Source organism: Cynoglossus semilaevis, chromosome 7 (genome assembly GCF_000523025.1).
Source record: "Cynoglossus semilaevis isolate Cse_v1.0 chromosome 7, Cse_v1.0, whole genome shotgun sequence".
In the NCBI taxonomy this organism is placed as follows: Eukaryota; Metazoa; Chordata; class Actinopteri; order Pleuronectiformes; family Cynoglossidae; genus Cynoglossus; species Cynoglossus semilaevis.
In genome coordinates, this window is record NC_024313.1 from 12195115 (window position 1) to 12223051 (window position 27937).

The 27937-nt window shown below is 41.1% G+C and overlaps 3 protein-coding genes and 1 long non-coding RNA gene across 6 annotated transcripts in view; 2 read left to right on the plus strand and 2 right to left on the minus strand.

Moving 5' to 3' along the window:
• Positions 1 to 1142, minus strand: part of LOC103381242 (serine/threonine-protein phosphatase PP1-beta catalytic subunit-like) — a 3960-nt gene extending 2818 nt beyond the window's left edge. Inside the window, exon 1 of the mRNA XM_025056692.1 lies at positions 990 to 1142. Within this exon, the coding sequence (XP_024912460.1) occupies positions 990 to 1041 (52 nt within the window). The 5' untranslated portion in view covers positions 1042 to 1142. The remainder of the gene's footprint in view (positions 1 to 989) is intronic.
• Positions 1143 to 1205: 63 nt separating this feature from the next.
• On the minus strand, positions 1206 to 15150 carry plb1 (phospholipase B1). 3 transcript variants are annotated; one of them, XM_025056688.1, is made up of 43 exons: positions 14868 to 15150; positions 11620 to 11784; positions 11233 to 11286; positions 11036 to 11096; positions 10909 to 10943; positions 10322 to 10397; positions 10187 to 10238; positions 9985 to 10065; positions 9782 to 9847; positions 9644 to 9705; positions 9471 to 9543; positions 9273 to 9380; positions 8969 to 9043; positions 8765 to 8836; positions 8590 to 8664; positions 8450 to 8510; positions 8311 to 8369; positions 7740 to 7813; positions 7582 to 7625; positions 7380 to 7488; positions 6997 to 7048; positions 6806 to 6886; positions 6657 to 6722; positions 6462 to 6562; positions 5852 to 5933; positions 5656 to 5760; positions 5399 to 5494; positions 5160 to 5231; positions 4971 to 5048; positions 4562 to 4622; positions 4389 to 4447; positions 3951 to 4018; positions 3834 to 3877; positions 3438 to 3537; positions 3296 to 3347; positions 3127 to 3207; positions 2968 to 3033; positions 2796 to 2890; positions 2561 to 2642; positions 2371 to 2475; positions 2188 to 2283; positions 2027 to 2101; positions 1206 to 1769 (listed from the first exon to the last, which is right to left on the minus strand). In XM_025056688.1, the coding sequence occupies exons 2-43, from the start codon at positions 11669 to 11671 to the stop codon at positions 1566 to 1568; spliced, it is 3210 nt and encodes a 1069-aa protein (XP_024912456.1). In that variant the 5' UTR covers positions 11672 to 11784; positions 14868 to 15150; the 3' UTR covers positions 1206 to 1565. The 3 variants fall into 3 exon arrangements, with proteins under 3 accessions (XP_024912456.1, XP_024912457.1, XP_008311698.1); XM_025056689.1 differs by having other exon boundaries at positions 11620 to 11761; positions 14819 to 15150; XM_008313476.3 differs by having other exon boundaries at positions 14819 to 15150.
• Positions 13335 to 16868, plus strand: slc35a1 (solute carrier family 35 member A1). The gene is made up of 8 exons (XM_008313475.3): positions 13335 to 13695; positions 14623 to 14803; positions 15400 to 15559; positions 15645 to 15797; positions 15929 to 15995; positions 16082 to 16258; positions 16337 to 16471; positions 16720 to 16868. Exons 1-8 carry the CDS (start codon positions 13686 to 13688, stop codon positions 16845 to 16847), a joined length of 1011 nt encoding a protein of 336 aa, XP_008311697.1. The 5' UTR covers positions 13335 to 13685; the 3' UTR covers positions 16848 to 16868.
• A 1652-nt stretch (positions 16869 to 18520) lies between these two features.
• LOC103381219 (uncharacterized) overlaps positions 18521 to 27937 on the plus strand; it is a 15984-nt gene continuing 6567 nt past the window's right edge. Inside the window, exons 1-2 of the long non-coding RNA XR_521767.3 lie at positions 18521 to 18786; positions 19601 to 19685. This is a non-coding gene — a long non-coding RNA (uncharacterized LOC103381219). The remainder of the gene's footprint in view (positions 18787 to 19600; positions 19686 to 27937) is intronic.

Below are 27937 nucleotides of genomic sequence, written 5' to 3' on the forward strand. Positions count from 1 at the left end.
CATGTTTACATTAAAGCAGAATGTTGGTGTTGGCTCCAATCCCTAGAATCACAAATATATTTGACAAAAACAGCACATAAAAAATTAATAATTATTTATTAGAGTTATTGTTAATTAATCGATTGTTTTTTGATCAACCCTAGCCCCAAACTGAAATAGATTTTATTTTAGCTGCCATTAAGTTTATTAATGGAATAAAATGATAGACTAAAGCCATTAACTCAGTGGCCTTGGTGCTCGTTTGTATTTAGTGTTGTAAGTTGTTATTTAGATTTACTGTATGCAGTATAATTATAAGGATATGTGGTTTCATGAATATTTATTTATAACAAATATTAGTTCTTCTACAAACAAAGTATCGATCAGTTGCCTCTTGACCTTTTTTTAACTGGTTCAATTTAAATCCAGACAATATTAATACGTGTAATCTGTCCCATAAACATCTACACTCCAGTCATTCTGTGACATGCTGTACCATCCTATCTCTAACGTAGGGGGGCGTGTCTGCTCCACGACTGTCATGTCAACAAGCACAAATAAAACCGTGCACGGTACTAACAGCACCACCCGGTTCTGGACCGTCCCTTATCCACTAAACCGTGTTTATTAGACAAAACGCGCAACAATCTATTTGTTTTATTCTACACTTAATAACGATGTAGTGAACATCACCACAGTTCGTGCTGTTGTCTCTCTCCGGTGGCAGCATAAATTATTTTATTTTATCTCTCATACCTGTCATACCTTACGCAGAAAATCGAACAAAACCAATAATAAATGTGTACCAATAGTTACGTCACGATTATGCCTAAAAGCGTCTTATTAACGCATTGATTAGCTTTATTACTATCAACGCGCATTAGCTGCGTATGTCAAAGACTCAATACAATACGATCTTCTAAACTAATTCAAATATTGTTTTTATTTAATTTTTTCCCCCCAAAGACTTAAACAACACACGTGATTTAGCGATAAAGCGATAGAGTTACCTTCTAGTAAACGAGAGATGAGGCTGTCAACGTTTAACTCGCTCTCCGCCATGTTTCTTATACGGCATACGCAGCAGGTGATAATGGTCAAAGTTAGCCCTGAGTGTAGACTCGGAGGCTCAACTAAAAAGTTTATTCTGTCGGCTTTAAAATGGCCACAATAACAAAACAAAAAACATGTCTGCAGTCATGTGAGTTAGATAGTCTCACAAGGAATCTTTTAATATATATATTTTTTATTTTATTTTTTTACATAGTACAAACAGGTTTTACACACATTTACAATCAGCAAAACTACACTTTTTATCAGTTCAGTACCAGTGATATGAAATGGCTGCTGGTATCTGAGTCCAGCAGATAAAACTAACCAAGATCTTATATACAAATGTGGGCAGAACACAGTGCAGCCAACAACACAAACCTTACATAAACACTGAAACCGCTCACACTGACTCTTCAGTAAACTGGCTGAAAAAAACTGGGAAATATCTGAAGCACCGACAGTAAGAGCAGATCATTAACCATGAGACTAATCTTTTCAAGTACAGTCTGGTAGGAATTCAAACGAGATTCCATTTAAAACAGAGTCCCCATCATCTCCAATTTCTTCACCTTTTTGTTGCTCCGTTGTTGCCTACAGTGGAGAAACAAGTAGCCAACGGTAATGCCGGCCAGTAAACTGACAATTCCCGCAACCACTGGCACCCACACGGGTATGGAGGAGGAACAGATGGTGGGGCTTTTGAGGCTGTTTTGCTTGGTGAAAATGAAGGGAGAGGCCTAAAGTAAAACAAAAACAATCAAGAAGTCAGTGTAAAAAAAAACTGTTAAAAATGTTAAAAACTTGAAAAATAAATTATAAATTGAAAAAAATGTTTGAAGGCAGAATTTTAGGTTTATTTCAGAATTTTGAAAACTGGCTCTAGTACATGTTTGAAGGCAGAATTTTAGGTTCAGAATTTTGAAAACTGGCTCTAGTATTTAGTCACGTAATATTTGTCAGTCAATAATAAATGAAAGGTGTTTAGTCGACTCACTTCAGAGGGACAGTTAATCTTGGAGCGATCGTAGGTGAAGTTGTTGAAGGCCTGTTTCCTGCCCACAGGCTCCAACTGTTCAGACAGGAAATTAGAACTCAACCAGGGACAGAAATGATGTCACTGACTGTGTGTGATGTCTGTTATTTCCCATCACTCACCATGTTATTCCACAGGGCAACGGCCATCTCAGAGTGAGCTCTGTCACTGATGTGGAAACAGTCAACGGAGAAGAAACTGATATCAGACTCCCCCATCTGTGGTGGCAAAAACAAATGCTGGTAAATAGAATTTTCTTTTATATTTGTAAAAAAAATGTTCTTAAAATCTTCTCTGCCACTCACTCCAACACGGGGGACAAAATAATTGTGCAGAAATGGTTGAAGGACAACAGCAAAATCTTCCTTCCCATCGTAGCGATCTCCAGAAACGAGGTACTGGGTCTCAGCCTACGACAATTACATGAAAAAAATATATTTTAAAATGTTTGAATGTTAGAAAATCTAGAAATAGAAAAAAAAAAGAAAAACCCACCTGGTACTGAAGATTGATTTGTTTAATCTCGTCCAACTCTGGAGAGTTCTCAGCTGCGTTAATGACACACGGGCAGTTCATCCTGAAAACAACAAACACTTTCTCTTTAATACCAGAAAAACTCAGACTATAGATGTTGACCACCAGGGGCAGGCTTTGCGACATGTTTGTTTTCCGTATACAGTATATCCAGATATGGACCAGAAATTAAAAGGAAAAAAAGGAAAAAACGAACATTGGCAACAGAGCGCAGGTCAGCGTGTTGTTATTAATCGTCTTCAGTGGATGGATCTGCCAGATCTCCACCATGTTCACCAGGAGACGCGGTACCTAAACATACAGAGACAAACAGAGACGTGACCAAAAGAACACAGATGAGACAGACAAAGTGTTGACTCTCAGCTCACCTCGTGGTACAGCGTGTCCAAGCTGAGCATCAGATTATGACTGTAGTTCTTCGGTGAAAGGTTATTCTGCAGTAGAACAGAAGTTCTTCAGTGTAAATCCACCACATGCATTGATCATGTACAGTCTGTCTGTGCAGAGACGTGTGAACGTCTTCTTACTTGGTCTGTGCAGTAATGGCAAAGATCGCTGGCCCCGACAAATATTGTGACAAGTTTCCAGTCTTTTTCAAAATCCACTTCCTGTGGTGTTTTAGACGACATTAACATAAAGAGGTAAATGTGAAAAAAGACACGTGTGTACGTGAGATCAAGAACAGTCAAACTCCACCTTATCCTCCTTCAGGGCCTTGACGAGGGCTTGGACCTGATCTGGAATATCACTGTAATGTAATGAAACAATAATCAAACAACAGACCAGTGCTGAGGGTGGAATCAGGTCGAAGAAATGAAAGATACGTAGTTGTACTTACGAGGTCCTCGCTCCACGTGCCGCCATGTTGAAGCCCTTCTGTCTCGGCAGAGACCCTTTAGAGAAGCCCTTCAGAGCAGAGTTGAACTTCTTTAAGATGTCTGAAGAGAAACAAAAATATTTTGTCAATGATACCTGCAGTTTGACACTGTATCAAAATACAGGACTTTCCATTGGATTGCAGTAGTATATCCTATACTATATACTATAGTGTATATAAATATATATATACCTCACAAACCTGCCAAAAATTAGTAAATTAGTAAAATAATGATTATAATTAAGACTTTTGTCTAAGAGGAAGTTATGAAGTGATCTCTGTCCACCTACTTGTTATATATAATGTGCGGAGGTTACCTCAAGGTTAATATCTATGAAGTGATCTCTGTCCACCTACTTGGTAGTGTTGTGGTCGTGTTCAGAGTCTTCTCTCCTCCAATGCTGCAAAACCCCAAACATTTCATGTCATGTTTGTCCACAGTCTAACAGTTGTACTAAAGACAGGAAGTCCTACCTCCACGACAGTCCTGGGTAATTTCTATTCAGCTCGAAAAAAGTTTTGGCTTTAGCAGCAGTTCCTGCCTGCAGAGTTGGAATAACGTGTAAATTAGTGGGAGATAATTAGGAATAAATCACACACACAAAAAAAACAAACAGGAAAAATCAGTGAACAAACTCAGAAAATGCTTTAAGTTAAAAAAAAAAAAAAAGCACCAGTGCATAAAAGAGCAGATCATCACAGGCACAGACTGTTATCAGACTGATAACAAACTGATCAGTGAGTTCACAGTTCAGTGACATCAAACAACTGATAGGAGCAGGTTCACTGTTGGTACTCGATGTTAACATGTACAGATATTATTGGTGAATTTGTCATCATATAAATGTGACTGTTTAAAGTGAAGGAAAATAACTGTCTGAGTCAGTCAGTCTGTTGTGTTTTCTTCTTTACCGTCACTGAATCTCCCAGAGCTGCCACCACCATGATGTCTGCCGGTCTCAGTTTGTGGACTAACACAGAACAAAGATTCCGTTAAAGATTCTGCGCCTATTTACAGTTTATTGTCTATAGATAAAACAGGACATCAAAGGCATTGACACATGGCCGCTGATAAACCGTCTCACCTGAAGTTGGCACAGTGTCAGATGGACTGAGGTTTACACACGAGAAGTCACTTCCCCAGTTCTGGAGATAAAAAAACATCAAAAAGTTTTATTTTTTAAATATGACCTCAATATTCATAATCAGATATGTATTAACATTTTTAATCACAGTCACATGATCTGCAATTAATTGTGATTAATTTCCTTCAAACAAATAAGGTCTCATTCAAGGTGATTTTCTGGCCAAATCCTTGCATTTATTCAGTACTTGTCACTCGTAGTACTCTGTGGATTTGTGACTTTTCAGTGCGACTGTTTCCATGACAGGCAACCTGCACTGTGCCTGGGACACCAAAGTCCAGAAGGGGGCAGCAAAATGTATTTAATTACAATGATCAAACATATTTAAATTGGTTTAAATTGCTCTTACTTGGATGGGTGTCGGTGTGGGGGGAGGACCAGAGTATGTGTAGTCGCTGTTTTTATAGGTGCGGATGTACGGTGAGCTCTAGAGGAGACGGAACAAAAACTCGCTATGACTCTCATCAACAGCTGTCAACTGTAACGTCAAGACACAAAAACACAGATTTACAACATTTTTTTTTTATAAAACATTTACCCTGGTTGGACATTTCAGCTCAATGTCCACGGTGAAATCTTGTTTTGAAGTCTTGTTGCCCAGAGGTTCCAGCTGAGAAGGAAGAGTCACGTGACTAATGATGATTATTAAGATATTTCTTATTGTCTGTTGTATGAAAATCTTATTCTTGTGTTGATAAGCCTAGTATGAAAAGTGTCTCTTATGCCTAGTATGAAAAGTGTTCAATAATGAAAGTCCTTTGTCTTCCAGATTTTCACCATGTTGTTCCAAAGGGCTCTGGCCATGATCGTCTGGGCCTTTTGACTGAGGTGGAAGCAGTCGGCACTGAAGTATGAGCGATCAGGGCGGCCGTTCTGGGGAGACAGGTAGAAACACATGTCCACTTTGGATATATTTGTTTTTATTTTAGGTTGTAATATTTTTTGGCACATGTCCACTTTGGATTTTTTTTTTATTTTAGGTTGTAATATTTTTTGTACAATCAATCAAAATCTTTGGCGTCACGGTCACTGACCGGCAGTCGGGGCAAAACAACGTCCCTGAAGAAAGGCTGGGCGACCACTGTGAAGTCAGAGCGATTGTCGTAGTGACCTGACTCCACCACCTCACGCAGCACACGCTTTGAACGACGAAAAAACACAAAGGTTTTAGGAGCCCGTGTCTGACCTTTAACGTCGTAACTGAAGCGTTTTATTGGCTAGAATTCCCACCTGATAGTTTCGGTTGATTTCCTCCAACTTTTGGACGGCGTTAGAGTTGGGCTTTGACAACACGACGCAAGGACACACAATCCTGGAAGAAAAAAGCATGAGACTTTATCACCCTCCGTTATCACATCATCGTCATAATAAGAGCTGATAATCCTGAGAACGGAGTCACGATGAGAGAACAAGAGTTTAACGTCATTTATATATGAGTATTGTTACTGGTAATGAAATTAAGTTAAAGAAAGTTAAACAAACCTAAACAGTATTTTATTATTACATATACATATCACTGTGGATAAAGCTTATTGACTGTTTTTTTGAGAAATATATTTTTTTAAATTTGTTCTAACTTGTTCATAAATATCCATCAAATGTCAACACAGCCATGTTGTGACAAACAAACGCATTAAGAGCAGATTTTTTTAATGTTCTTTTTGCCTCTTAACATGCCTCAAAATATCATTACAGACTCTGTGCAACATGAACTAATACCTGGCTGTGTTTGCTAACATCAGGGCGACTTGGTCTGCAGCAGAACTTGATGATCTAAATCATCAAGCGTCATGTGATAACGTAGCTTTTAGCTAGAATCTGAGCAGATGTCTGTACTCACTTCACCAGCCATGTTGGACAATTCAGGGAGGGGTCTGTGTGCATTTCTTTCAGAGGAGAGATGAACATAGGCTCCACCAGGTTGACCAGAGCTCGAGGCACCTGTCAGACGTGACATCAGTTAATGCTAGCTATCGATCACACCCGCACACACGTTTGCAGTTTAACAACAACAACAGCGTGTTCCTGTCTCTACCTCTCTGTGCAGATAATCCAGGGTTTCACGCAGATACCGAGCGTAATTCTCTTTGGAAAAGAGAAGCTGCGAGAACGATAAAATATATTGACATCATGTTGTCTGTATTCAGCTAGTTTTTCAGTGGCAGCTGATGACGGCTAACTCACAGAGTTGTAGCAGAAGTCGCAGAGGTCGTTGCCACCGATGAAAACTGTGATCACCTTCCAGTCGTTTTTGAAATCAATTCTCTGTGCAAAAAAACAAACACATGGCGCCGTGCACTTTCAACTGTTGTCACCTTTTTGGATTAGCATTAGCATTAGCAACAGTAAAATGAACAAATAGTCCATTAACTCACAGAGTCATTCTTCATCCTTGCCACCAGGGCCCGTGCCTGTGGGAGCAGTTCTCTGAAGACACAAGGAGAACAGAATGATGTCAGGATGATGTCAGAATCAGAACAGAATGATGTCAGAATGATGTCAGGTTGATGTCAGAATGATGTCAGAATGATGTCAGGATGATGTCAGGATGATGTCAGGATGATGTCAGGATGATGTCAGAATGATGTCAGAATGATGTCAGGTTGATGTCAGAATGATGTCAGAATGATGTCAGGATGATGTCAGGATGATGTCAGAATGATGTCAGGATGATGTCAGGATGATGTCAGGATGATGTCAGAATGATGTCAGAATGATGTCAGGTATTTTAGCAGTTATTACTGTGTACAGTTCTTACTTGGTCTTGGCTCCAGCTACGGCCTGGTTGAGAAAAGCATTTTCAGAGTTTTGTTTGCCCATTCCCACAGAGAAGCCCGTCACGTTGGGGTTGAAATATTTAATGAGGTCTGGGGGGGGGGGGGGGGGAATAAACAGAATAGACAGTTTAGAAGGAGAGATGTGGCTGTGATGTAAATGTCTCTGTGATGATGGAGACTCACTGGGCAGAGTGGTGACAGTTGTGAGGTTTCCATCTCCACCAACACTGAAAAAAACATGATTAACTGTTAAACAGTTAACAGTAGCAGCACTTTTATAACTTTTTTTATAACAACCCTGTATGTGCTGTTGTGCAGTTGTGTAGTTTTCCAGGACGCACCTCCAGGATAACCCCCTGTACTGACGCAGGACGTCCAGGATGTTTTCTGGGCTGGATGCAATACCGTTTCCTGCCTGATGGAGCGTAGACCCAGACAGGACAAGTTCAGATCAAATTCCATTTGAACTATAAATTAAGGTCAGCAGCTTTTGTTGATTAATCAAGTAGCAGTTATTTGAGTGTACATGGAGTGAGCCACGAACCAGGTTTTTTTCAGGTGAAATATAATTGAAAATGTAATCCACCACCACAGCAGTCACTTCATTTGTGATTAAATTAAAGTTTAAAGTTAAATTAAAGACAGTGTGATGTTTAGTACTGTTGTTTAGTAATGTCATTGATAAAAAGATTTACACCAGAAATGATTATTTCTTTATTAAAGTGAATAAAAAACAACTGTGAATCTTTGACTGAATCAGAGGTGATACCATTTTAAAAAAACTAAAATTCCAATTATTATCACACGCATCAAAGTGTTCATTGTCCAGTCTGAATTATATTTTTATTTTTACATAACAATCCGTGTCTGATTTCACGTTTCTAAAGAGGAACAAGAAAAATAACAAGTCACCGTCAGAGAGTCTCCTAATGCAGCCACAACGCTGACGTCCACGGGCCTGAGTTCATGGACTGACATCAAACCACCGGTTAGATTCAGGTGACACAAAAAATCAAATGTGTGAAAACAGAGGCGTGAACAAAGCACCGACCTGTGGTGGGTACGGAGTCCGAGGGGCCGAGGTCCTCGCAGAGCATCTCTGTTCCTGTGACCTGATTGGACGGACACAGCACACACACGGTCAGAACCAAACAGAACCCAAGTGACACCGCTGCCTTCATTTGTACTCACTGAATAAAGGAGAGGAGAAACTGGGCTGTGACGATCTGTGGGAGAGTTGTCCTCTGTCCTCAGGAAGGGACGCTCCTGGAGGCGGGACAAAGACAATCACACAGAATATAAATAAAGAAATAAACAAGAGAAATTCAAGATACTGTATCAGCTTCTGAGCATGAGTATAAATCACCTCAGTTGGACAAGGCAGAGTGGAGACGACTCCTCGTCCGTCCATGGTGTCTTGGTCCTGTGTGGGCTGCAGCTGAGACACAGAAAAGTCACTGTCTCTCCATGTTTGTGTGACCAGTCTTCAACCACACGGGCTGTTGTTGTTGTTGTTGTTGTTGTTGTTGTTGTTGTTGTTGTTGTTGTTGTTGTTGTTGTGAGGACTCACCAGGTTGGCCCACATCTGCAGCAGCAGTTCATCAGTTTGCTGTGAAGTTTCTGCCTCAGAGAGAAGCTTCGCTCTCTGTTAATCACACAACGTCGGTCACATTGTGCATGAGTGAGTGATAAACACAACGACAGAACAACAGCGAGATAACCAGGACTCTGTGTCTGTTGTTTCAGTACAGACATTCTCACACGTTGGATTACAGTGTGGTTTTGATAGAAAACATTTGATGGATGACTGTGGGATGTTTTGTGTTCCAGGTACGGGAACGATCTGAGGAGAAGGACAGTGAAGTGTAACTCACAGCAGAAGATGAGACGTCTCTAACCAGTGGTGTGTTCTGCAGAGTAACAGTGAAGTCCCCTCTGTCACCGTACCACCTCCTCTTCACCAGGAGCTCCTCCAGCGACACCTGCTCAACGACACGTTGGAGTTTTTACTCCAAAGGTAGGAAAAAAATATCCACGTCTGTCATAATAACCAAAGCATGACGTAGACAGACCTGCAGGGACTGTGTCAGTGTGGCCCTCACAACTCTGGCTTCTCCATCACTTGTTACTGTGGCTGGATTTGTCCTGTCAGAAAACAACAAACCCACAATAAATACAAAGACTGTTAGAACTGAAGGCAGTTCAATCATTTGAAAGTCATTAGGAAAGAAGAACATCAACTAACCTGGTCTGGAAAGCCTGGTGCTCTCCATCCCATAATGCCACACTGACAATGGTCCGCTTTAACTGTGATATAAAACAGTCTTGTTGGAGCAGCAAACGTTGTAAGACTACAGAAAAGTACTAGATGTACTCAGAGTACCTCAGAGTACAGCAGCTGCAGGGCCTGGTCCACTTCATCCACTAAGGCCTGAACACCAGACTGAACCTGGACACACGAACCTCAGATTTAGTGAAGTCTGGTGACATTGACTGTTCAAGAGTGGCTAAATCTGGAGCTGATGAGGCCAAGGAAAAAAAACAAAAACATAAAAATAAAAATGAATAAAACATTCAGTTGCGTACCTGCTGCTGCTCCAGGGCACAAAGTCCATCTACCTGCACAAAGAGCAGCACCAGCTTCCAGTCTGCGTCCAAGTCAATGACCTGTGGACAGAAAAATGGAATAAGTCAGTGTGGATTTGAGGTTAAATCGAAAAAAGACAAGTGTAACAAATCTGAGGTTCCAGATCTGAATACGACTGGAGGTGATGAAGAAACGACATGCCTCGTTGTTCTGAAGGTAAAGTGTCAGGTCCTTTGCCTGCTCCAACATAGTCCTGGTAAATAAATAAAAAAGGTCACTTGAAATCACCACAGAAGAAGAAGGCAGTGATGTGACGATGCTGTAAGTTCTCTGTACCTTTGCTGAACAAACGGAGATGAATATGAGTCTGTGAGCGGACTGACCAGAGCAGGGTTGAACAGAGTCATCAGCTCTGACAGACAGACAGACAGACAGACAGACAGACAGACAGACAGACAGACAGACAGATATCAATTATTATAGACATTGTTTTTACAACAAACACAAAGTTTGTTTGCATTTTCTGCATTATGGAAAATTGTGTTTTGCCTTGTTCTTATATTGTATGCCATGTGTATTTTTTGGCATTTTTTGACAAAGCAAGAGTAAATGTTTAATGTTTTATGACTTTATAGTACGTGGGTACATGTCTTTGGGGTAATTATTGTATTTTCATGCCTTTTTGTAACAGAAACATGAGGGTTTTTGGTTTTCTTTTGCACAGTTATATTAATACAAGACAGAAAAATAGCATGAACAGCAGACTACTGCAGTAGTGTCGTAGTAGTTATCAGTGCAGTAAAGATAAAACAAATCGGTGTAAAGTACAAACTTTTATCTGTTTCTGTAACACTAGAGTGTAAACTTTGTAAAGACTTGCAAAAACAAAGTTAATTTCACATAAATTAGGACTTGGGTTTCACCTGTGAGTCTGGACAACACTGTGGACAAATCAGTGCTGCAGGAAGAAAAAAAAATTAGATTTTTGTCGTCACATTAAGGAGTTTCAGATCTTGTGAGGAAAATATAAAGATGAAGCTGAGAACTCACTTGTACGTGTACAGTCCAGTGGTGGCGAGCACAGACACATCTGACGGCCGGACACTGTTGACTGAGGACAGAGAGGCACAAAGGTCAAACATGTGAATATGAAATGACAGATTTACAGATTTACACAATTAGAAATACAAATGGGATGTGAATATATTCAGTATAAATGGGATCAATAAATGTGATAATAGACTCACCCGATAACGGGGGAGACTGGGAGGGAAACATCTGAGCACAAGGCAGACCTGATGCTAAGAAGACCAGAAAAGTTAGCAAAAGAAATATTTTTTAAAAAATCAATCAATTTAAATCACAAAAAAACTTGAAAACTGAAAAATTTAAATGCATTTTTTAAACTACTACAGCAAATCCTAGATGGACCTACGACTGGGACGACCACAAAAATGCAAAAATAATCATTTAGATTAGTAACAGTAATCTGGGAATTTGTTTCATTATTTTCACATTTTTGGTCACAATCAAAATCAATCAAAATAGAGATTATGCCAAAATATTTTTTTTCTATTTAAACCAAAGGATATATGATGAAGAAATGTAGAAATATATTGATGAATTTGAAGAACCTGTTGTCCACGTCACACTCAACAGTGTGATGACGAGCATCCTGGGATTCATCTTCTCTCTCTGGTGTCACCGGCTCCTCTCCGAGTGGATCCTTTCTTCCTTCTCTGCTTTCTTGTCTTTCCTGGTTATTATCAGTTACACCTGGGCAAGTGCACGTGGTGAGCCTGCACAGAGGGAGGGGGTCAAAAGGACAGGTTTGATTTGTTTTATAATGACACAGTGACAGTGACTTGATAAGAGTGAAAATTGTTATTGTTTGAGTGATTGTAAATGACTCGTAAAACAGGACGTTTCTAGAAAAAAAAACACTTTCACTTCTGTGGTTACAATAAATCAACGTCACCAATGAAATCACAGTGTAGAAGGTTGTGATATTATGTTATGATAACTGTTGTACACTGACGCTACCCTAATAGTTTGTGCATTGGAGACTTGGAAGTGTTGGGTGAGCCTCCTGTAACTGAAACAATGTAAAAAGTCAATTAATCCTGTTGAAAATATATATTTCTAAATCAACACATGAAGGTAAAGTCTCCTCTTATTGTCCAGATCTTGCGTAAATTCAACTTTATAAACAACGTGTCATTGTCATAAAAGCGGAGCATTGGTTATCTCTCCGGCTGATCATACTGTGAGATAAAAACACAGATGTAAACACTGACGTGAAGAAAACAGTGAAAAGTACTGAAGGAGAACGTTGAACTGAGCCACAGTTAGAACCGAATTGAAACAATAAGGCCAGGTTCCTATCCTTGTCTCCTTACTGCTCCTGGAAGACCTTTAAATACCGTTACAAACACAGTCACTAACCAAAGAGTCGACTCTCTCTCTGTGTAATTACTGTTCTCCTGATATGAGGTTGTGCACGAGGCCCTTTACAGTCTGTTATCTTCCTGTCAAGGACTTATACTTTGTATGAACCTCCCTTCTGAGTCCTAACTTTTATCCTCCTGATCTATGCTAATCTCTGAACAGATGAGCAGGACAATTTGTCCTGTGATAAGCCAACAATCTTTCTCTGGATCTGTGCAAGCATTACAAAACCGAGGCCGACCTCAGATGAATATAACGACATGATTTAAATGACAATCTCAGTGCGGCTGTGGCTCCTAATTACACCCAGTTTAATAATCACAGTATGTCCTCATCTGTGTAGTTACCTTTAAGTGTTGGATCTTAATTACAGTTGAAAAAAGTTACATTTGTAAAAAAAAAAAAAGTTTGTTGTGTCCAGTGTTCCAAATTTAATATTTCCGATCATATACTGTAGGTTTAAATATTTTAAATTAGAGCATATTTATGCAATGTCAAAATGAACTTTCTACATACGAGACAGGGTTTAGTTTCAAATGTTTGAAGAGAAAGTACAAGCCTTTAGTCATTAAATGTTGTATTTTTTTATTTATTTATTTGTACGTATGTATTGACAGCTATTAATGTATTACATGAACAATACAGAGTACTCGAGAGACCTCCTGTGGTCCGTATGGTGAACTGCACTAAGTAACAGCTACACCCTGAAAAACCTGACTTTAAAATGGCAGTTTTATTTTTATATTTCACTCTCATTAATTTCTTTTCCCATTAATATTTTTACATATTTTTTATGACTTTGAGTCATCCTATCTGTATCGCTCATTTGTTGGAAGAAGTCAAAAATGAAACTAAAAAATAAACTTAAAACAGGTCGTTTTTACAGAGATCCGCCCTCAAACGTTAAATCCAGCGTTTCACGGTGATGAAAACGAGCTCATCCCTTAGACATTTGACTCGCAGTGACTTCTGGGAAATAAAGGCAGGTACTGCGTTACGTCAAAAAGCGGTCGGGAAACAAGGGGGGGAATTTGGTTGTGGTGACGAAAACCAGTGGACCAGACATGGCAGCAACGACTTTGTCTCATGAGCCGTGATGTTGTACCGTGGGCAGCGGCAGCAGCAGCAGCAGCAGCAGCGGCGGCGGCAGTGGATAAACCACAGCATAATACCTCGTCGTTGCTTTGTACCATGAAACATTTTTTACGATAACGGACTTCGCCACTGCTTCGTGACGCATACCGGAGCAACAATGGCCGCCGGTGGGTTTTTTTCCCGTGCTTTTAAACACCATTGTAGCCTTACCATACACCGAAAACAAATGTATTAAAATAAAAATAAAAAAGGAGGAAGTGAATTAATCTGCTTTGTCTCATCTGTATAGTTGTCAGTGTGTCGTATTTATGACATTAGCAGCACGTTGTTATGTGGGTGGGTTAATTTATAATAGGCAGCTGTGGGTGTATATAACAACATAAATAAGTATTCAACGAAACTACACTAAACCTCGAGCGTTGCAAGCAGTTGATGACTTAAGTTGTGCCCAATCGTAGCGAGACGTCTACACATAAAAGCTAGAAATGTGAAGTCACGGAACCCCGTAAAGCTCAGACCAGAAATAGCTAAAACTGAAGCAACATTAGCTTTAAATAACATATGGCTGAGAAAGAGCCACAAATCAATACAAAGCTAAAAGCCTATGACCAAGGAATAGCTCAGCAGGCTAATAACATAGCCTGCTACGCTATGGTTTAAAAGTAAATGTGAAAACAACTTAAATCCGTGTTCGAAAATGAGCTCATTGTCTTTTGCTAAAAGATGGGAATTACACGCATTTTAAATAGTACTGTATGGGACAACTTAATAATTGCTATATGTAATAAAAATGCATATCTTGTTCATTAAATTAATACAAATGGTAGTTAAATGTTAGTCAAATCCTAACCCATACTTTAAATATCAAATCGTTAGCCAAACACTATCCTAACCCATACTTTAAATATCAAATTGTAATTTGCCCAAACTGAGAGATAATACAGAGATTGCTAATAGTTAGCACATGGTGGGCTACAGTGATAAATATTTTCATCATATTAACCTGGTAATATGTAGTTTGTCTTAGTTCAGCTTTACATTCAAAGCCAGTGCTACTGAAACATTTGAGTCACCGCTGTGATTTTTGTCCTCAGAAAATGTGAGCATGGGCTTCAAGCTGTACTGCCTGACAGTGATGACTCTGGTGGCAGCCATGTACACGGTGGCGCTGCGATACACCAGGACCATCTCATCTGGAGATCTTTACTTCTCCACCACAGCAGTGTGCATTACAGAGGTCATCAAATTAATACTGAGTCTGGGGATGTTGACAAAGTAAGTGGTACTCACGCTCAAACACTTGAAATCGTGACAAACGGATGAATGTAGTTACACGTACCCAGTTGTGTTTGCAGCAGCAGCAGTAATGATTAATACAGCACAGTTTTTTGCCGTGTACTTTGGAACATGAAAAATCTTTAACTCTGTTGACCGAGAGTTTATATCAAACATGGCAAACAAAACGAAATGGGCTGAACAGCTGTTTAAACAACACTGTTGTAATTAACAACATTAAAAAAATTAAAAAAAATAGTGTGCCGTTTGTCAAAGTACCCAATAAGTAGTGGAACTAATGGACAAAGAAGAACATTAGGAAAAACATACCAAAATTTATGAAAGCAAACATGTTAGCTCCCAAGTAGCTGAGAGAGAGAAAGAGAGAGAGAGTCAAGACAACAGCTAATGTTTATAAGATGGGAAAGTTGAATGGGTGGAAAAGGTTTATATTTTTATCTAAACCATTCTACGTTTGCTTTTATTTTCATATTTTACAGAATTCTCCATTTAAATAAATCAGGTAGCAGACAGAGGAGACATCAACGTGTGTAGTTAGTGGCGTCTATTAGTCTGTACTTCTGTCCTTCTTTCAGGGAAACAGGAAGTCTTAGCAGACTGAAGAACGCCATCGTAGAACACGTGTTCCTCAGTCCAAATGAACTGCTGAAGCTGAGTGTTCCCTCTGTAGTCTACGGAATTCAGAACAACATGGCCTTCTTGGCCTTGAGTAACCTTGATGCTGCAGTGTATCAGGTAGGAATGTTACATTTGACTTTGACTGCAGATCCAGGGTGTGTACCGTGAAGCTCAGTGTATGGGGCTGTGACTTCTTCTTCAGGTGACGTATCAGCTGAAGATCCCGTGTACGGCCCTGTGTACCGTCCTCATGTTGAATCGCTCTCTCAGTCGGCTGCAGTGGTTCTCTGTCTTCATGCTCTGTGCTGGTGTCACACTGGTACAGTGGAAACCAGCAGAAGCTACAAAGGTCCAGGTAGGAGTGCTGACAGTGGTAATGGTAATGGATGTGGCCTGTTTGGCTTTCTAATTCGGCCAAACTTGTCCAAGAACAGACAGGGAAATACTTTTCAAACGCGTTTCATTTCTTTTCCTTTTTTTTCGCAGGTTGAGCAGGATCCTGTCATTGGCTTCGCCGCCATCGCTGTAGCGGTTCTGTGCTCTGGATTTGCAGGTAAACACAGTCAATATGTTAGCAATAAATGTGTCCTTTAACCAGTTAGCTGCTTCACAAACTCAAAAGCAACGTCCATTGTTCAGGTGTGTACTTTGAGAAAGTTCTGAAGAGCTCCGACACGTCCCTGTGGGTCAGGAACATACAGATGTACCTGTCGGGCATCGTGGTCACGCTGATGGGCGTTTACGTGACTGACGGTGAGAAAGTCCTGGAGAAGGGCTTCTTCTTTGGCTACACGCCCTGGGTGTGCTTCGTCGTCTGTAAGTAGGATAAATCAAGACCTACGTCCCACTCCTTTCACTCCAGTCCAGCTGATGTTGGTTTCTCTCTGCTGACAGTCCTGGCCAGTGTGGGTGGTCTGTACACGTCTGTGGTGGTCAAGTACACGGACAACATCATGAAGGGCTTCTCTGCTGCCGCTGCCATCGTCCTGTCAACGGTGGCGTCTGTCGTCCTGTTTGGATTACAGATAAGTAAGTTAGCAACACACTGCTAAAAAAAACCACATCAGAGCTAAATGTGAGCAGTGAATGAAAATGAAAGGATAAGTTCAATGGTTTTAGTTTCATTTTGTAGGATGTTTCTGAGTCAGGTTGGGGACTTTTCCACCTTTTTTAGCTCAAGTTTCTGACATAGTGTAAGTAGTTCAAGTGTTAAAGTTTATGAAAAGTATAATCAACATAAAAATATTTATGCTTTATTTATTTCTCCTGTTTTTCAGCCATTACCTTTGCCTCTGGTGCCCTGCTGGTGTGTGTCTCCATCTACCTGTATGGACTTCCCAAACAAGACACGTCCAAACTGAGCAGAGAAACGACAGAGTCCAAGCAGAAACTGATGACTGTGTAACTCACTCAGCTGCAGCTGCTGCAGCAGCTCCTTTAAAAAGTCACTTTTGTGGAGATGTCAGCAGCAACAAACACAGCTGCATGGAGGAAACCCAGAGTTGGAGTACTCTGAGTATTTCATCTTTTATTTTTTTAAATTGCTCTGTCTTTTTATTTTTAATTAATTGTAACCCTTTCATGCATGACGGTCATTACAGTGGACAGCTATGAAATGTCATTTTCTATGATAAGAATAGGTTTTGATGGCAGTGTTGCATATAAGCTTCTACAGTGGACGCCTGAGAATCACCCAACACTGCCATACAGTGGTCAGCCTTTGCAACTGCAGAATAATTGTGTCAACATTCAAAAAGAAAATTTGGTGTATAAAAACAGAACCAAATCAGTTCTTATTTTTATGTCTATAAACCCATGAAAACACTTAGAAACATTTTTTAAAATTTATATAAACCCATAAAAACACATTTTTTTAACTTGGGTCATGCATCAAAGGGTTAATGACTGAACTTTTGACTGAAATTTTTAGCTGTTTCCTCATCTCCACTTACATGTAGTAATATAAATAGAATTTATAGTTAGTTACCAAAGTGTGTTAAACCAAAGTGTGGTGAACCATAATCTGTTATCTAAGTGTGTTAAATAATGGTCTGCTTGACAGGAGTAGATACTCCTAAATGGTTTTTTACAATGTAAGTACATAAAGGATGAGGTCTGTTTCTCATCAAGTATGGGAATCGGATGAACTTTGCCCTGAGAGTAAAACTTAAAGAAAAAAAACAACTGCTCAGTACTTGTGAAACTTTCTCAATAAAAGGAGCTGCAGTCCTCATACACTTTGGGACTTAGGTGACCCAGCTCTGCGAAGCTGTTGGTCTCTCTGCTCCCTCTCGCAGCGAGTAAAAAGTACAACGTTGTCAGGTGTGGTTCTTTTCAGGTCATTCTATCTGCGGCAGTTAGATGACAATAGTGGTGACTGAATAACATAATTTTCGACACCAACAAGTAACAAGAAATTTACACTGAACTTTACTGCCTGAGAGTATTTTATAGCCAGTGTTTCAATACCACGGAATCAGAGATCTGTTTGTCAGAAACAAAAGTCATTTTAAATGTAAAGTTTTTTTCAATTTTTTTCAGCTAAGAATACTTCTGACAGTAATGAAGTGCAAGGTTCCAGAAGTTACTGCAGTTTTGGTTTTACATTCCACCGGATTGTTTTAAAATATTCTATTTCATGGTTTCTAATCATGTAAAAAGTCTTTAAACTGACATTAATAAAAATCAATTTCAATAAAAAAAAACGCCAAAATGAATGTTAAATAACCAGACTTATAACAGATTTATTGTCGATGAATTGTTAACATAACATCCACACAGCCTCACATCACTTCAGGTACTGCAGTGATTTATGCCGGGGTAAAATAACTTGTAAATAAACAGCACACTCACCCCTGGTCTGAGGAACCAAGGAGGTCTTGCAGTTCTTTGCCTAAAACATGAGACTTCTTGCATGTTGTGTAACTTGAAAACCTGCTCAACAGTATTTTTAAAGCCTATCTATTATATCACCACATCATATATAGTATAATGTTGTACGATGCAAAACCAATATTTCCCACTAGATGGTAGCATTTGCCTATTTTTGTAAGCCCAAAAAGAAATCGTCAGATTTGAAATACTCAATTTCCCACAATGAACTGCGGCGGGCTGTTGGCTTCGCTGTTTGTCCGACTGTCGCTTCAACACAATGCAGCTTTTAATGGAGCTGTGAGTGGTGCGGGGCAGAAAACGCAGCACTACGGCAGGCTCGTCCGGAGACTGTAGAATTCAAGCGGACCGAGGCTGCAAAGCTGTGACGAACCAGCCGGGTGGCGGTTCCTAACATCTATTATTTATACCGTTTTCTCTCGGACTCATTCACGGACTCTGGTGCTGCTGTGGTGAGTAGCTGCCGAAGCTAACCCTGTTCTGTGTATGTGTATGTGTGTGTGCAGTTAAAGCAAATGCATTTTGTTGTGACCACTGCTGGCTAGCGGTGCTAGCTAATTGGCCAGATGAAACATATGGTCTCCCGTGTATCCCCTCCGTGCGACCCCCCGTTCTTCCATCTTTAGAGAAGACTAATCTCCTCAGCTCACCATGGCCATGTTACACTCAATATGCCGCTAACATGGATGTAAACGAGCGGTAGCCGTTATCACACATTGACTTTAAATTGTGTTTTCAAACCGCAGAAAGTCGTGAGTCTGTTTTGCCTCGAATCCCAGCGGAGGCACCAGTCAACCCAGCCGGTGTAAACCCGGTGTTTGCCGCCTTCGGAGACCCTCTCTCTGTCTGTCCATAGAATGTTGTTTATGCTCATAATTCCCTCCGTTAAAACATGATCTACAACCCACTACCAGCCCCCTGTAGCTACAACGTCACGTCTCGCCAAATTCCATTTGTAGAAGTGTCCTTTGCTACCATTGGCCTATTTAGGTACCTTTACAGGAATCACTGCACTGGTTCTACACAACCTATCTGTACCACAAACAATTTGGAACCTCTTTTCGTGTAGTTTCAAGGCTCTAAAGTAATGACATTGCCTTCTTGATCAGATGGAGAATCTCCTGAGGTCAAAGGTGTTAAAATTCTAAAGTCAATCTCAAGCTCTTGCTTAAAAAAAGGAATAGTGCTTTTTATATATTTATATATATATATAGACGCACAGCTGATATGTTCTCTCTGCGTTTACCCCATCTCTCCGTGGGCTAGGACACTCTCAGGATTCCAACCTGCAACCTCCCAAGAGCAAGCGCAGGCACTGACCTTTGACCTCCACTAGCACAGGTTGCCCCAGGTATGTACCAGTCAACGAAAAGGAGAGATTTCTTTTTGTTGTTGTACAAATAAGCAGCAATTAATGAACCTTGTAACCGTTGTCTGATCAGGATTCCTGGAGAGCAACTTTAAGTCGATGGTGTGCTGTCATGTTGTGGTTGATGCTTATTTTGAATCCAGACGCTGCTCGTAGAATGCTAACATTTAGACAGATGTGATTTGCGACATGCTAATGGATGTCAGCAAAGAGGAATCTTTTCGAAGAGTAAAGGCTACGTTAGGACGAGGCTCAGCACGTTTGTGTTGAAGAAGGTGTAGTGCCAAGAGCAGGGTCTCTTAGACAGGATTTTTTAACCAGTAAATCATTTTTCCCTGAGTTTGCACAGCTGGGATCTGCTCATGTAACAAATGCTTAACCTGAGCTGCAGGCCTGTCAGACGATGCTTCCGCATTTGTCGATTTGTACTCAACAGGTAGGACAGGATATGCAGAAAATATGGGTCAGCTTGTGTATTTTGTCCAGCATAATGTGTATTTTATATCCCTGCAACTTTGAGGCTACACAAAGATGCTGAGCACAACTGCACGCAGTGTTTAGAATCTGATGATGCAGAGAAAACTCTAGAAGGGATGGTGGCAGGACACCGTGTAAAATGCAAAAGTTTTACTTTATGTGCAAAGACAGAGAGAAAAAGTTAGACAAAGACAACACACACTCTGCTGGTGTGCGTTCTGCTCTGATGGGTTTTAAACCCAGCATCAGCCTCAGTGAACTGTGATGTCACGAGCCAGATTCGGACGCCAGCAGCAGTGACAGTGTCACAGTGGACACTGTTTGGTACATTTCACATTTGTCTCTCTTCCCGACAGGACGGCAAAAGAAACATCTTAGTGCGTGAACTGAATGAGGACAGATGGATTTTATTAGTCGTCCTCATCTGCTCCAAGAGAAAGTCTTTGTCAGATACAACCTCATAACGCACAGCACTTTTTGGAAGATTAACAACAGTTCTTTATGCCTATTGTTTATCTATCAGAAATCTCATTGGCTGCTGCAGCTAATGAAAACTGTGAGCCATGTGCAAACAGATTAAACACATGTGCATTGGTCACAAACAAATAAATTGAAATAAGAAACTCTATATAATATAGTGCATGTTTCTCAGTTTTCTTATCTATTTTCTAATGCTAATGCACACACTATAGCATGGTGTGTTAGCTGTGACAGTCCTGGTACAAAACTTAGAGCAAATGTTAGCTTGTAGTGGTCCTGGTCAAGACAACAGAGCTAACGTTAGCTACGACAGTTCTGTTTCAGATACTAGAGCTAACGTTAGCTACGACAGGGGTCAAATAAGTTTCTGTACTTGTCAGTCATGTCCAGCGGTGATGATTGTTGTTGCTGCAGTAACTGCACCTACAAACAAGTGATAACTGTACATGGTTCCACACTGTGATCAAGAGATTTTTATTTTGTTTTGCTCATGGTGACAGCATTGGCACAGCATGCTGGAATATTGTTTTCAGCTTAAGGGCACATGATGATCTCTGGGTGCCAACATACAGCGTTGCTGCTTCATCAGCGTTACATCATGTTGCCATATGCTGCATTTTCTCCTTCCCCAACCCTTGTATAACTCAGAGGTCATTTTAATGGCACCATTGACCTGAAGCTACCAATTTGAAAGTAATTAAATAGTACCGAATGTTTAGTTTTATACTCAAGAGATTAACTGTTAAAATTAGTCTTGTGCTGAAATTGGCTCCGTCTCCTTCAATCAGGTGCAGATGATTGACAGGTGGAGAGGTTCTTCTCAAAGCCGGTGTTCTTTTTAATTGGCAGGTTTCCGCCGCACATGTCGAGATGAATTATAAACTACAGACCTCTAGACTCCCTACCCACTGTCAGACTGTGCTGTGAGACAGTGTTGGAGTTCGACTCTGACTGTATCGCTGAAACTTCTCACTCAGCGTGGATACAGCAAGCCTTTTCCTTCGTCAAATGAACATCCACTGCCAAAGGCATGAAAAGTTAGCCCACTAAAGACATCCTGGTCTGTGTTTTTCTCCCTTTTTTTTATAATAAAAAATAATCCTGACATGAACAGATGTAACAGCCGAGTGGAGGAAGAAGCTGAAGAATGATGAAGTGATGGTAGGACTTTTACTTTTTGGCAGAGTAGGCAGATGGCAGCTCCATGTGCCATGTCTGCGAGTCAGGCCGCTGGATTTCTCAGCTAATTCACTGACCAGGCAGCGATAGTTCCTTAAATAGAAGCACAATTTCCCCCCCGTTCTCCAGTGGACCGTAGTTAGTGCATGTCACTGTCAAACCACGGACGGTGGATGCAGGAAGTTGCTGAAGCAGTTGAAAATAAATGGTTTATTGTCAGGCAGAAGTAAACATTTGATTGTCAACTCCTATTTCCAAACAAATTAACCCCGTCTTGTGCACCCGACGACCCCGCCGTTGTCACAGTGCCCGTGGTCGAGCCCTCGGTGTTGGTGAGACTGAATGGGTTTTTAACAGCGCGACTTAATGTTTTGTTGACACTCAGGTGCAATTTCTTACGGGGTGGTACATCGCAATAATTCTCCCACGTCAGGGGCTAATCACTCTGGCTCTACTCCCACAATCCATCAGTGTCTGGAGGCCGAGGCTTGTGGGGTTCTGGCAGCTGTTGTCGGGTTGAGTCAATCCGTTCTGGTCTGGTGTGAGGCAGGGAGAGAAAGGGCTCTCAGGAGGAAACTGTGAGAGGAGCTGATGCTGCTGCTGTGGAGAGATAACGCCTTGAATTATGTGTTGAGTGCAGGATTTAAGGGCCTGTGTGTTAATTTTGCTGTGTATCTCTGTTAACGGCTTCTCCTGTAAAGGGTTTCGCAGGAAAGAGCCGGGTGTTAATGCACTTGTAGGAAGGAAGCGGCGCAGCAGAGCTGTTTGTGTGCAGCGTCTGACGTTCATTATTGAAGGCTTGTATGACTGGTGTCATGTTAACAGTTACTGGGTTTGAGTGAATACAACTATAAGAAGCACTTGGGTTGGGATTTTCCAACCAACTCGAGATCAGATCCCATTTCTGATCCGTCGTTTGGGATCAGTAAACTACAGTAGCATTGGAGAAAGGTAAAAAAGTTGATGAAATTGACATAAATCACACATATTTACAAAATTGTTCCAAACCTGAAAGATGTCCTCTGTAACACACATTTAGAACCCAGGAAATAGTGAGTGACTTGGGTGAAATCCTGAGTTAATTATGGACAATCATGCAATTAATTGTATTAAAATATTTTAATTAACACTGTTAATTAAAGGTGACTCACACTCAATTAAATATCAACACTGAAAAAAGTCATAGAGTTTCTAACCAACAACCTTGCAGTGATGAAACTTTTAATGCGGTCCCTGGTGGGGGACGAGAGCGCTCCTGGCTAGATTCAACTCACCTCAGAGTCCCGGCTTCTCTGTCTGTCTGGGACGTTAACTGTTTTATGGATGAAGCCAAGTGTTGATGTTGCAGCGTCGGCTCATTAGGGGGCGTGTCTGCTGAGCCCTGGCAGAGCCTGTGCAATTATCATTAACGCAAATATTTGAAGTGCTACTTTCATTTTTCACCCTGTTCGTTGCGCACATCTGTGCTGAGATTTTGCAGGGCAGCTGGCGGGGAAAGTTCCCATAATAGCTCTTCTTCTTGTGACATTTTTGTCAAATGTTATACCAACGTGAGAGAATTATAGGCGAGGTGTGGTAGGAGGTGTCACATCAGGAGAAGCGCCAGAGAAACTGTGGCTCCCTTCATTTCCTCGTGTCACTGGTTTTCTCTCTCTATGCAAATGACTCCAAACCCTGGCACGTACTGTAAACGCACGTTCATGTTAATGATGCATCAAAGGTTCTACCACTTAGTAGTGACTGCAGTCACATTTATTAAGTTCTCGTGCAGCCACTAAAGCCACTGGACCATCAGGTCCAATTAACCGCATTATTTCTTTGCCAAACTCTTCTCACGGTGCTTAAATTTTCAGAAGTGATATTCAACAAAGTAAATTAGCATGGCACTTATTGAACTTTTTTAGATTGGGTTCCGCCTCTAGAATGGTTTCTCTCCAAGTACCACCAGTGTGACCAGTGTAAATGATTTTCTCTCCACCAGTGTGACCAGTGTAAATGATTTCTTTCTTAAGATACAGAATACTCCCGTGAGTTAGCTTACCGATGTGAGCTAGCTAACCAGTGCAATCACGGTTTAACACTTTGGTTGTTAGCTTCATGTAGCTTCATACCTGTTAACCGGTGGTGGTTTGAAGAAGTTAGTTTGTCTTCCAAACTCTATTATACTAACTGTGGCGGTGATGACGTTTGTCACAGCTGTACGTGTCTTGGCGGTGATGTAGGAGTTCCAAGTCGCCCTTACAGAGGAACACAGAACTTTCTCCTGACACATGAGAGGCTTTTGCTCAGTCATCCCGACATCCAATCAATCACTGGCCCTTTGTTCACTTTGGGATACAAAAAAAACTCCTTTTTCTCCCTCTGTCCAACTTGTACTTTCCCTGCCCTGGGACAATGTGGTGCTCACACTGAGCTGTTGGAGTTCTGGACAACATTAGCAACATATCAGCAGTAGTGGTTTTATGAAGTCAATAAAAACCCCAGACGTGGCCCTGAAGCCCAATAGATATGAATCTCTTGGCCAAAATGTTGGTTTACTGGAACAGTGTTTGACTGTAGTATTCACAAAACAACAGACTTTTGTACTTTGTTCCCAAAACAATTTAGTGTTATTCACTACTTATTTGGATTATTTCAGTCAACCATCTTTTGTTACTCTTTTATAGGTCAAAACTTTTTGTATCAAAAAATAAGGTTACGCTAATATAAAGATAAAAACACTACAGTAAAGCTCCGCTGAACCTTCTGAACTTTGTTTAGCGCGGCAGGAAGCTTCAGTTTTTGACAAAAACAAGTCAGATCAGTGACGCAGTGGTTAGCACTGTAGCCTTACCACAAATATCTTCTGCCTTCAGCTCCGCCAGCTGGCTGCATCCTTTGTATGTGGAGTCGTGTTGGTTCTCTGCTCAGCGTTAGCGACACCTCTGTGATATGCATCTGGCTGGAAAACAGCAGAATTTCCTGTTTTGGTCTGAGGTCAGATTACAAATTTTAAACTTTAATTGTCAAACTCATGGAATTGGATTTAAATGTATCAATTTGGCATTTTTTTCAACATCAGGTCTGAAATCTGAAAATAGTTGAAGTGGAAAAACTGAAATAAAGTCATGCCTGTTTTTGACAGGGCGGCGTGACGCTTCAAACATTTCTGTTGCGTTTCATCTCGGTGTAAAGTAATTAGTTTAAATGCCTAAATAACTACCATGTGGACGCCTGTAATTGAGTTTTCTGGTAATGAAAAGGTCAAATACCAGTCGGAGGTATTTGTGCACAGAAAATTCCTCTAAGGAACCAAAAAAAAAGAGAAGATCTGTGCTTCTGTAGTTGCTGGTGGTAGCGTTTTTCTCAACAGGAACTTTGTTTACTTCAGTGGAAACGTTCACCCAGAAACCAAGTGAAGCTGGAGCTGTGAGGCCCAAAAGTGACTGAGGACAAAAACAAAAAACTTCACATTCTCATTTGGTTTAAATAATGTATTTGGACCAGTCTGAAAGGAGGTTGGAGAGAAGCTAAAACATTATCAGCCGCAGATGAGATCTGCGTCGGTACAGTTGTGTATCAGTTCCGTCAGCACTGATTAATTCAGGAAGAACTTCATCGGAGGCTCGACAGGGTAATCAAGAAAAATGGAACGTCTAAATTATTTGCACGCAGCGAAAGCAGCCGTACACATGAACTCGGCTATGGGGAAGAAGAAAAAAACCACGAAACTGAAAAGCTGCTCATTTGTGTCCAGTTGGACGGTTGGAATCAGATAATGGAATTTTCTTCCGTCTCCGCAGAGATGTTCTCTTCTCTGCCTCGTACTCTCATTCTGTCAGACAGCTGTAGAGAGCAGAGTCAGTCGGCACTCCGGTAAATATATCCTCCCTCCTGTCACTTCAACCTCAGTCAGGCTGCAGCGGAACTCACGCAGGAACGAAATCTAATGGAGAGTTTAAATAAATAAATAAAAAATCTTCTTTTCTTACAAAGGTCATGTGTGTGTGCACCCAGTGAACCAGTGTGAAAATGGATAATGACGAGTCACATCTCCACACGTCTCACTTTGTTCTCTGTGGACCCTGAACTTGTGGAACTTTAATTAAAGAACTTTTTTTCTGCAGTGCCCCACTTTAGTCGATGGAAGGACTATTGTTACCCCCCCCCCCGACCTCCACCTCCTCCCCCCGGCTTCAAAACTCCTGTGTGCACCGTAAACACTGGTTTTCAATAATATCTGTAAAACTCATTTCCTTTGTTTTGTTAATATAAACTCAATCTAATATTAGCTGTTATTACGTTGCACAGTACCCCCCCCCCTTTTCTCTCCCCCCCTGTTGTAGAGGGGTTGTTTTGTGAGTTTGGGCTGAACAAATTAAACAGACTTGACATGAGTAAAAATCCCACAAATCAGTTTTCATTCGAATGCTTCCGGCCTCCGCACGATTGATATGACTGGTTCCTTTGAACTAAGGAAATAGAATTACCAGTTAGTGCAAAATCCCTGCTGTGGGACAAATAAAAAACATTAAAACTGAAATTAATTTGCCTTTCTGCTACCCCCCTGCAGTAGCCCTGTGGCCTCTACGGGGGCTTCAACCCCCACTTTGGGAACCAATGATTTACAGTAAAATGTGCAAACCTATTATATGTTACTTTATGACGCTGCTAATTAGCCACTTTGACAAATCTGAAACATTTTCAACATTGACTTTGTAGCTAAGAAAGTTGGTGAATTAGTTCTGGTATAAAATGTGGGGATAATCCTTTTAGTCGCTGCTGGAATTCTCTTCAGAGAAAACACTCTGAGCTGGTGTGTGAGGACAAACAAGGGCATTCTGGGAGTTTTGTGCATCAGCTGTCTCTCTAATTGGTTGTCACATTCCCCCAATCTCAGCGACGCCGCGAGAATCGCCCCTCTTCTCACCCGTGTGCACCACAGCAGTCTTACACCAGAGGCTGCGGCGACACATTAGCGCTCGCCTGGAAGCCAATGTGGTGCGTTTTGTTTATCACTCTCCGAGCGTCTTCAGCAAACATCGACGCTCCGACAACAGGCGAGTTTACAGACTGCACTAGAGAGGCGTCTGCCTTTACTCTACGTATGTAAATGTGTAACATTTAGCCCCCCTAGCCCTCCATCTACCCCCCAGGGGAAATGTGCATCCCTGTGCAGAACATGGGAACCTTTTATGTGGAATTGCAGGAGCTCCTGGAGGTTGGAAGAATTCCAGGTCCATCTGTCACGATGCTCTCATTCCTTCTCCTCTCTGCGCCTGCTTATCCTTTTGTCCCTGGTATTCAACAACGTTATAAATACTCATCATCGGACAACTGGTGCGCAGTGTTTGTTTCCACGCAGCGGGACACTGGAGGGCGAGTTCTCTGTTTGCCTCCTTTTGTCTCCCGTCTTTGTGTCGTACGCACACGGAAAGATAAAGGTCAACAGGCCCGTATGATTGGTACTGAGTGGGTAGCTGTCCACGTGGGCCGCGTGCTGAGGTGAACTGCACCTGGACCAGGTTTGCTCCGTACTGAAGGACCTGATGATGTCAGAACACGTTGACTGGAGCCCGTCTGTGGTGTGTGAGGATAAAAGAAACATCAGAGGCCGGGCGTGGTGGCTGAGCGTGATATTTAATCACAGCACCACTTCAGAATCTGCCTCATTTAGGCCTGTTTGTCAGGTCAGGTCATTTGTTGTGTCTGTTTCTGAGGGGATGGAGCCACTGATGTCACAACAAACCAACACTGAGCTTTAGAAACGAGAATTCTGCTACAGTTTGGTGATCATTAGGGGTCAGTGTTTGTTTACAACAAGAAAGAAATAAGATAGGAAAATAACACCAGCAACACTATTTCCAAACAAATAACCATGGGGGGAAAAAAAATCTAATTTCAACACGGACAATATTCAGATATTCACCCCACAGCTCTTTTGTTTTGTTTGTTTTTGTAAATTTTATTTCCTCCTTGTTGAACGCACAGTAAAGCACTCTGACACAGTGTGATTTAATTTACACAGATTCAGCCAAAATTGGTGAAACAATTGTATTGCTGTTTCTTTAAAAACAGCAAAACAACAAACTCTGTTTTGGCACAAGGGATTGTTTTTT

Coding starts and splice junctions, on each gene's coding strand:
- plb1 (XM_025056688.1), bottom strand. CDS start 11,671: ATGAATCCCAGGATGCTCGTCATCACACTGTTGAGTGTGACGTGGACA. Junction 5,232..5,398: donor GAGCCCTTTGGAACAACATG/GTGAAAATCTGG, acceptor CTTCCTTCTCAG/CTGGAACCTCTGGGCAACAA. Junction 5,049..5,159: donor AGCTGAAATGTCCAACCAGG/GTAAATGTTTTA, acceptor CGTCTCCTCTAG/AGCTCACCGTACATCCGCAC.
- slc35a1 (XM_008313475.3), top strand. Junction 14,804..15,399: donor AGTCTGGGGATGTTGACAAA/GTAAGTGGTACT, acceptor TCCTTCTTTCAG/GGAAACAGGAAGTCTTAGCA. Junction 15,798..15,928: donor CAGAAGCTACAAAGGTCCAG/GTAGGAGTGCTG, acceptor TTTTTTTCGCAG/GTTGAGCAGGATCCTGTCAT.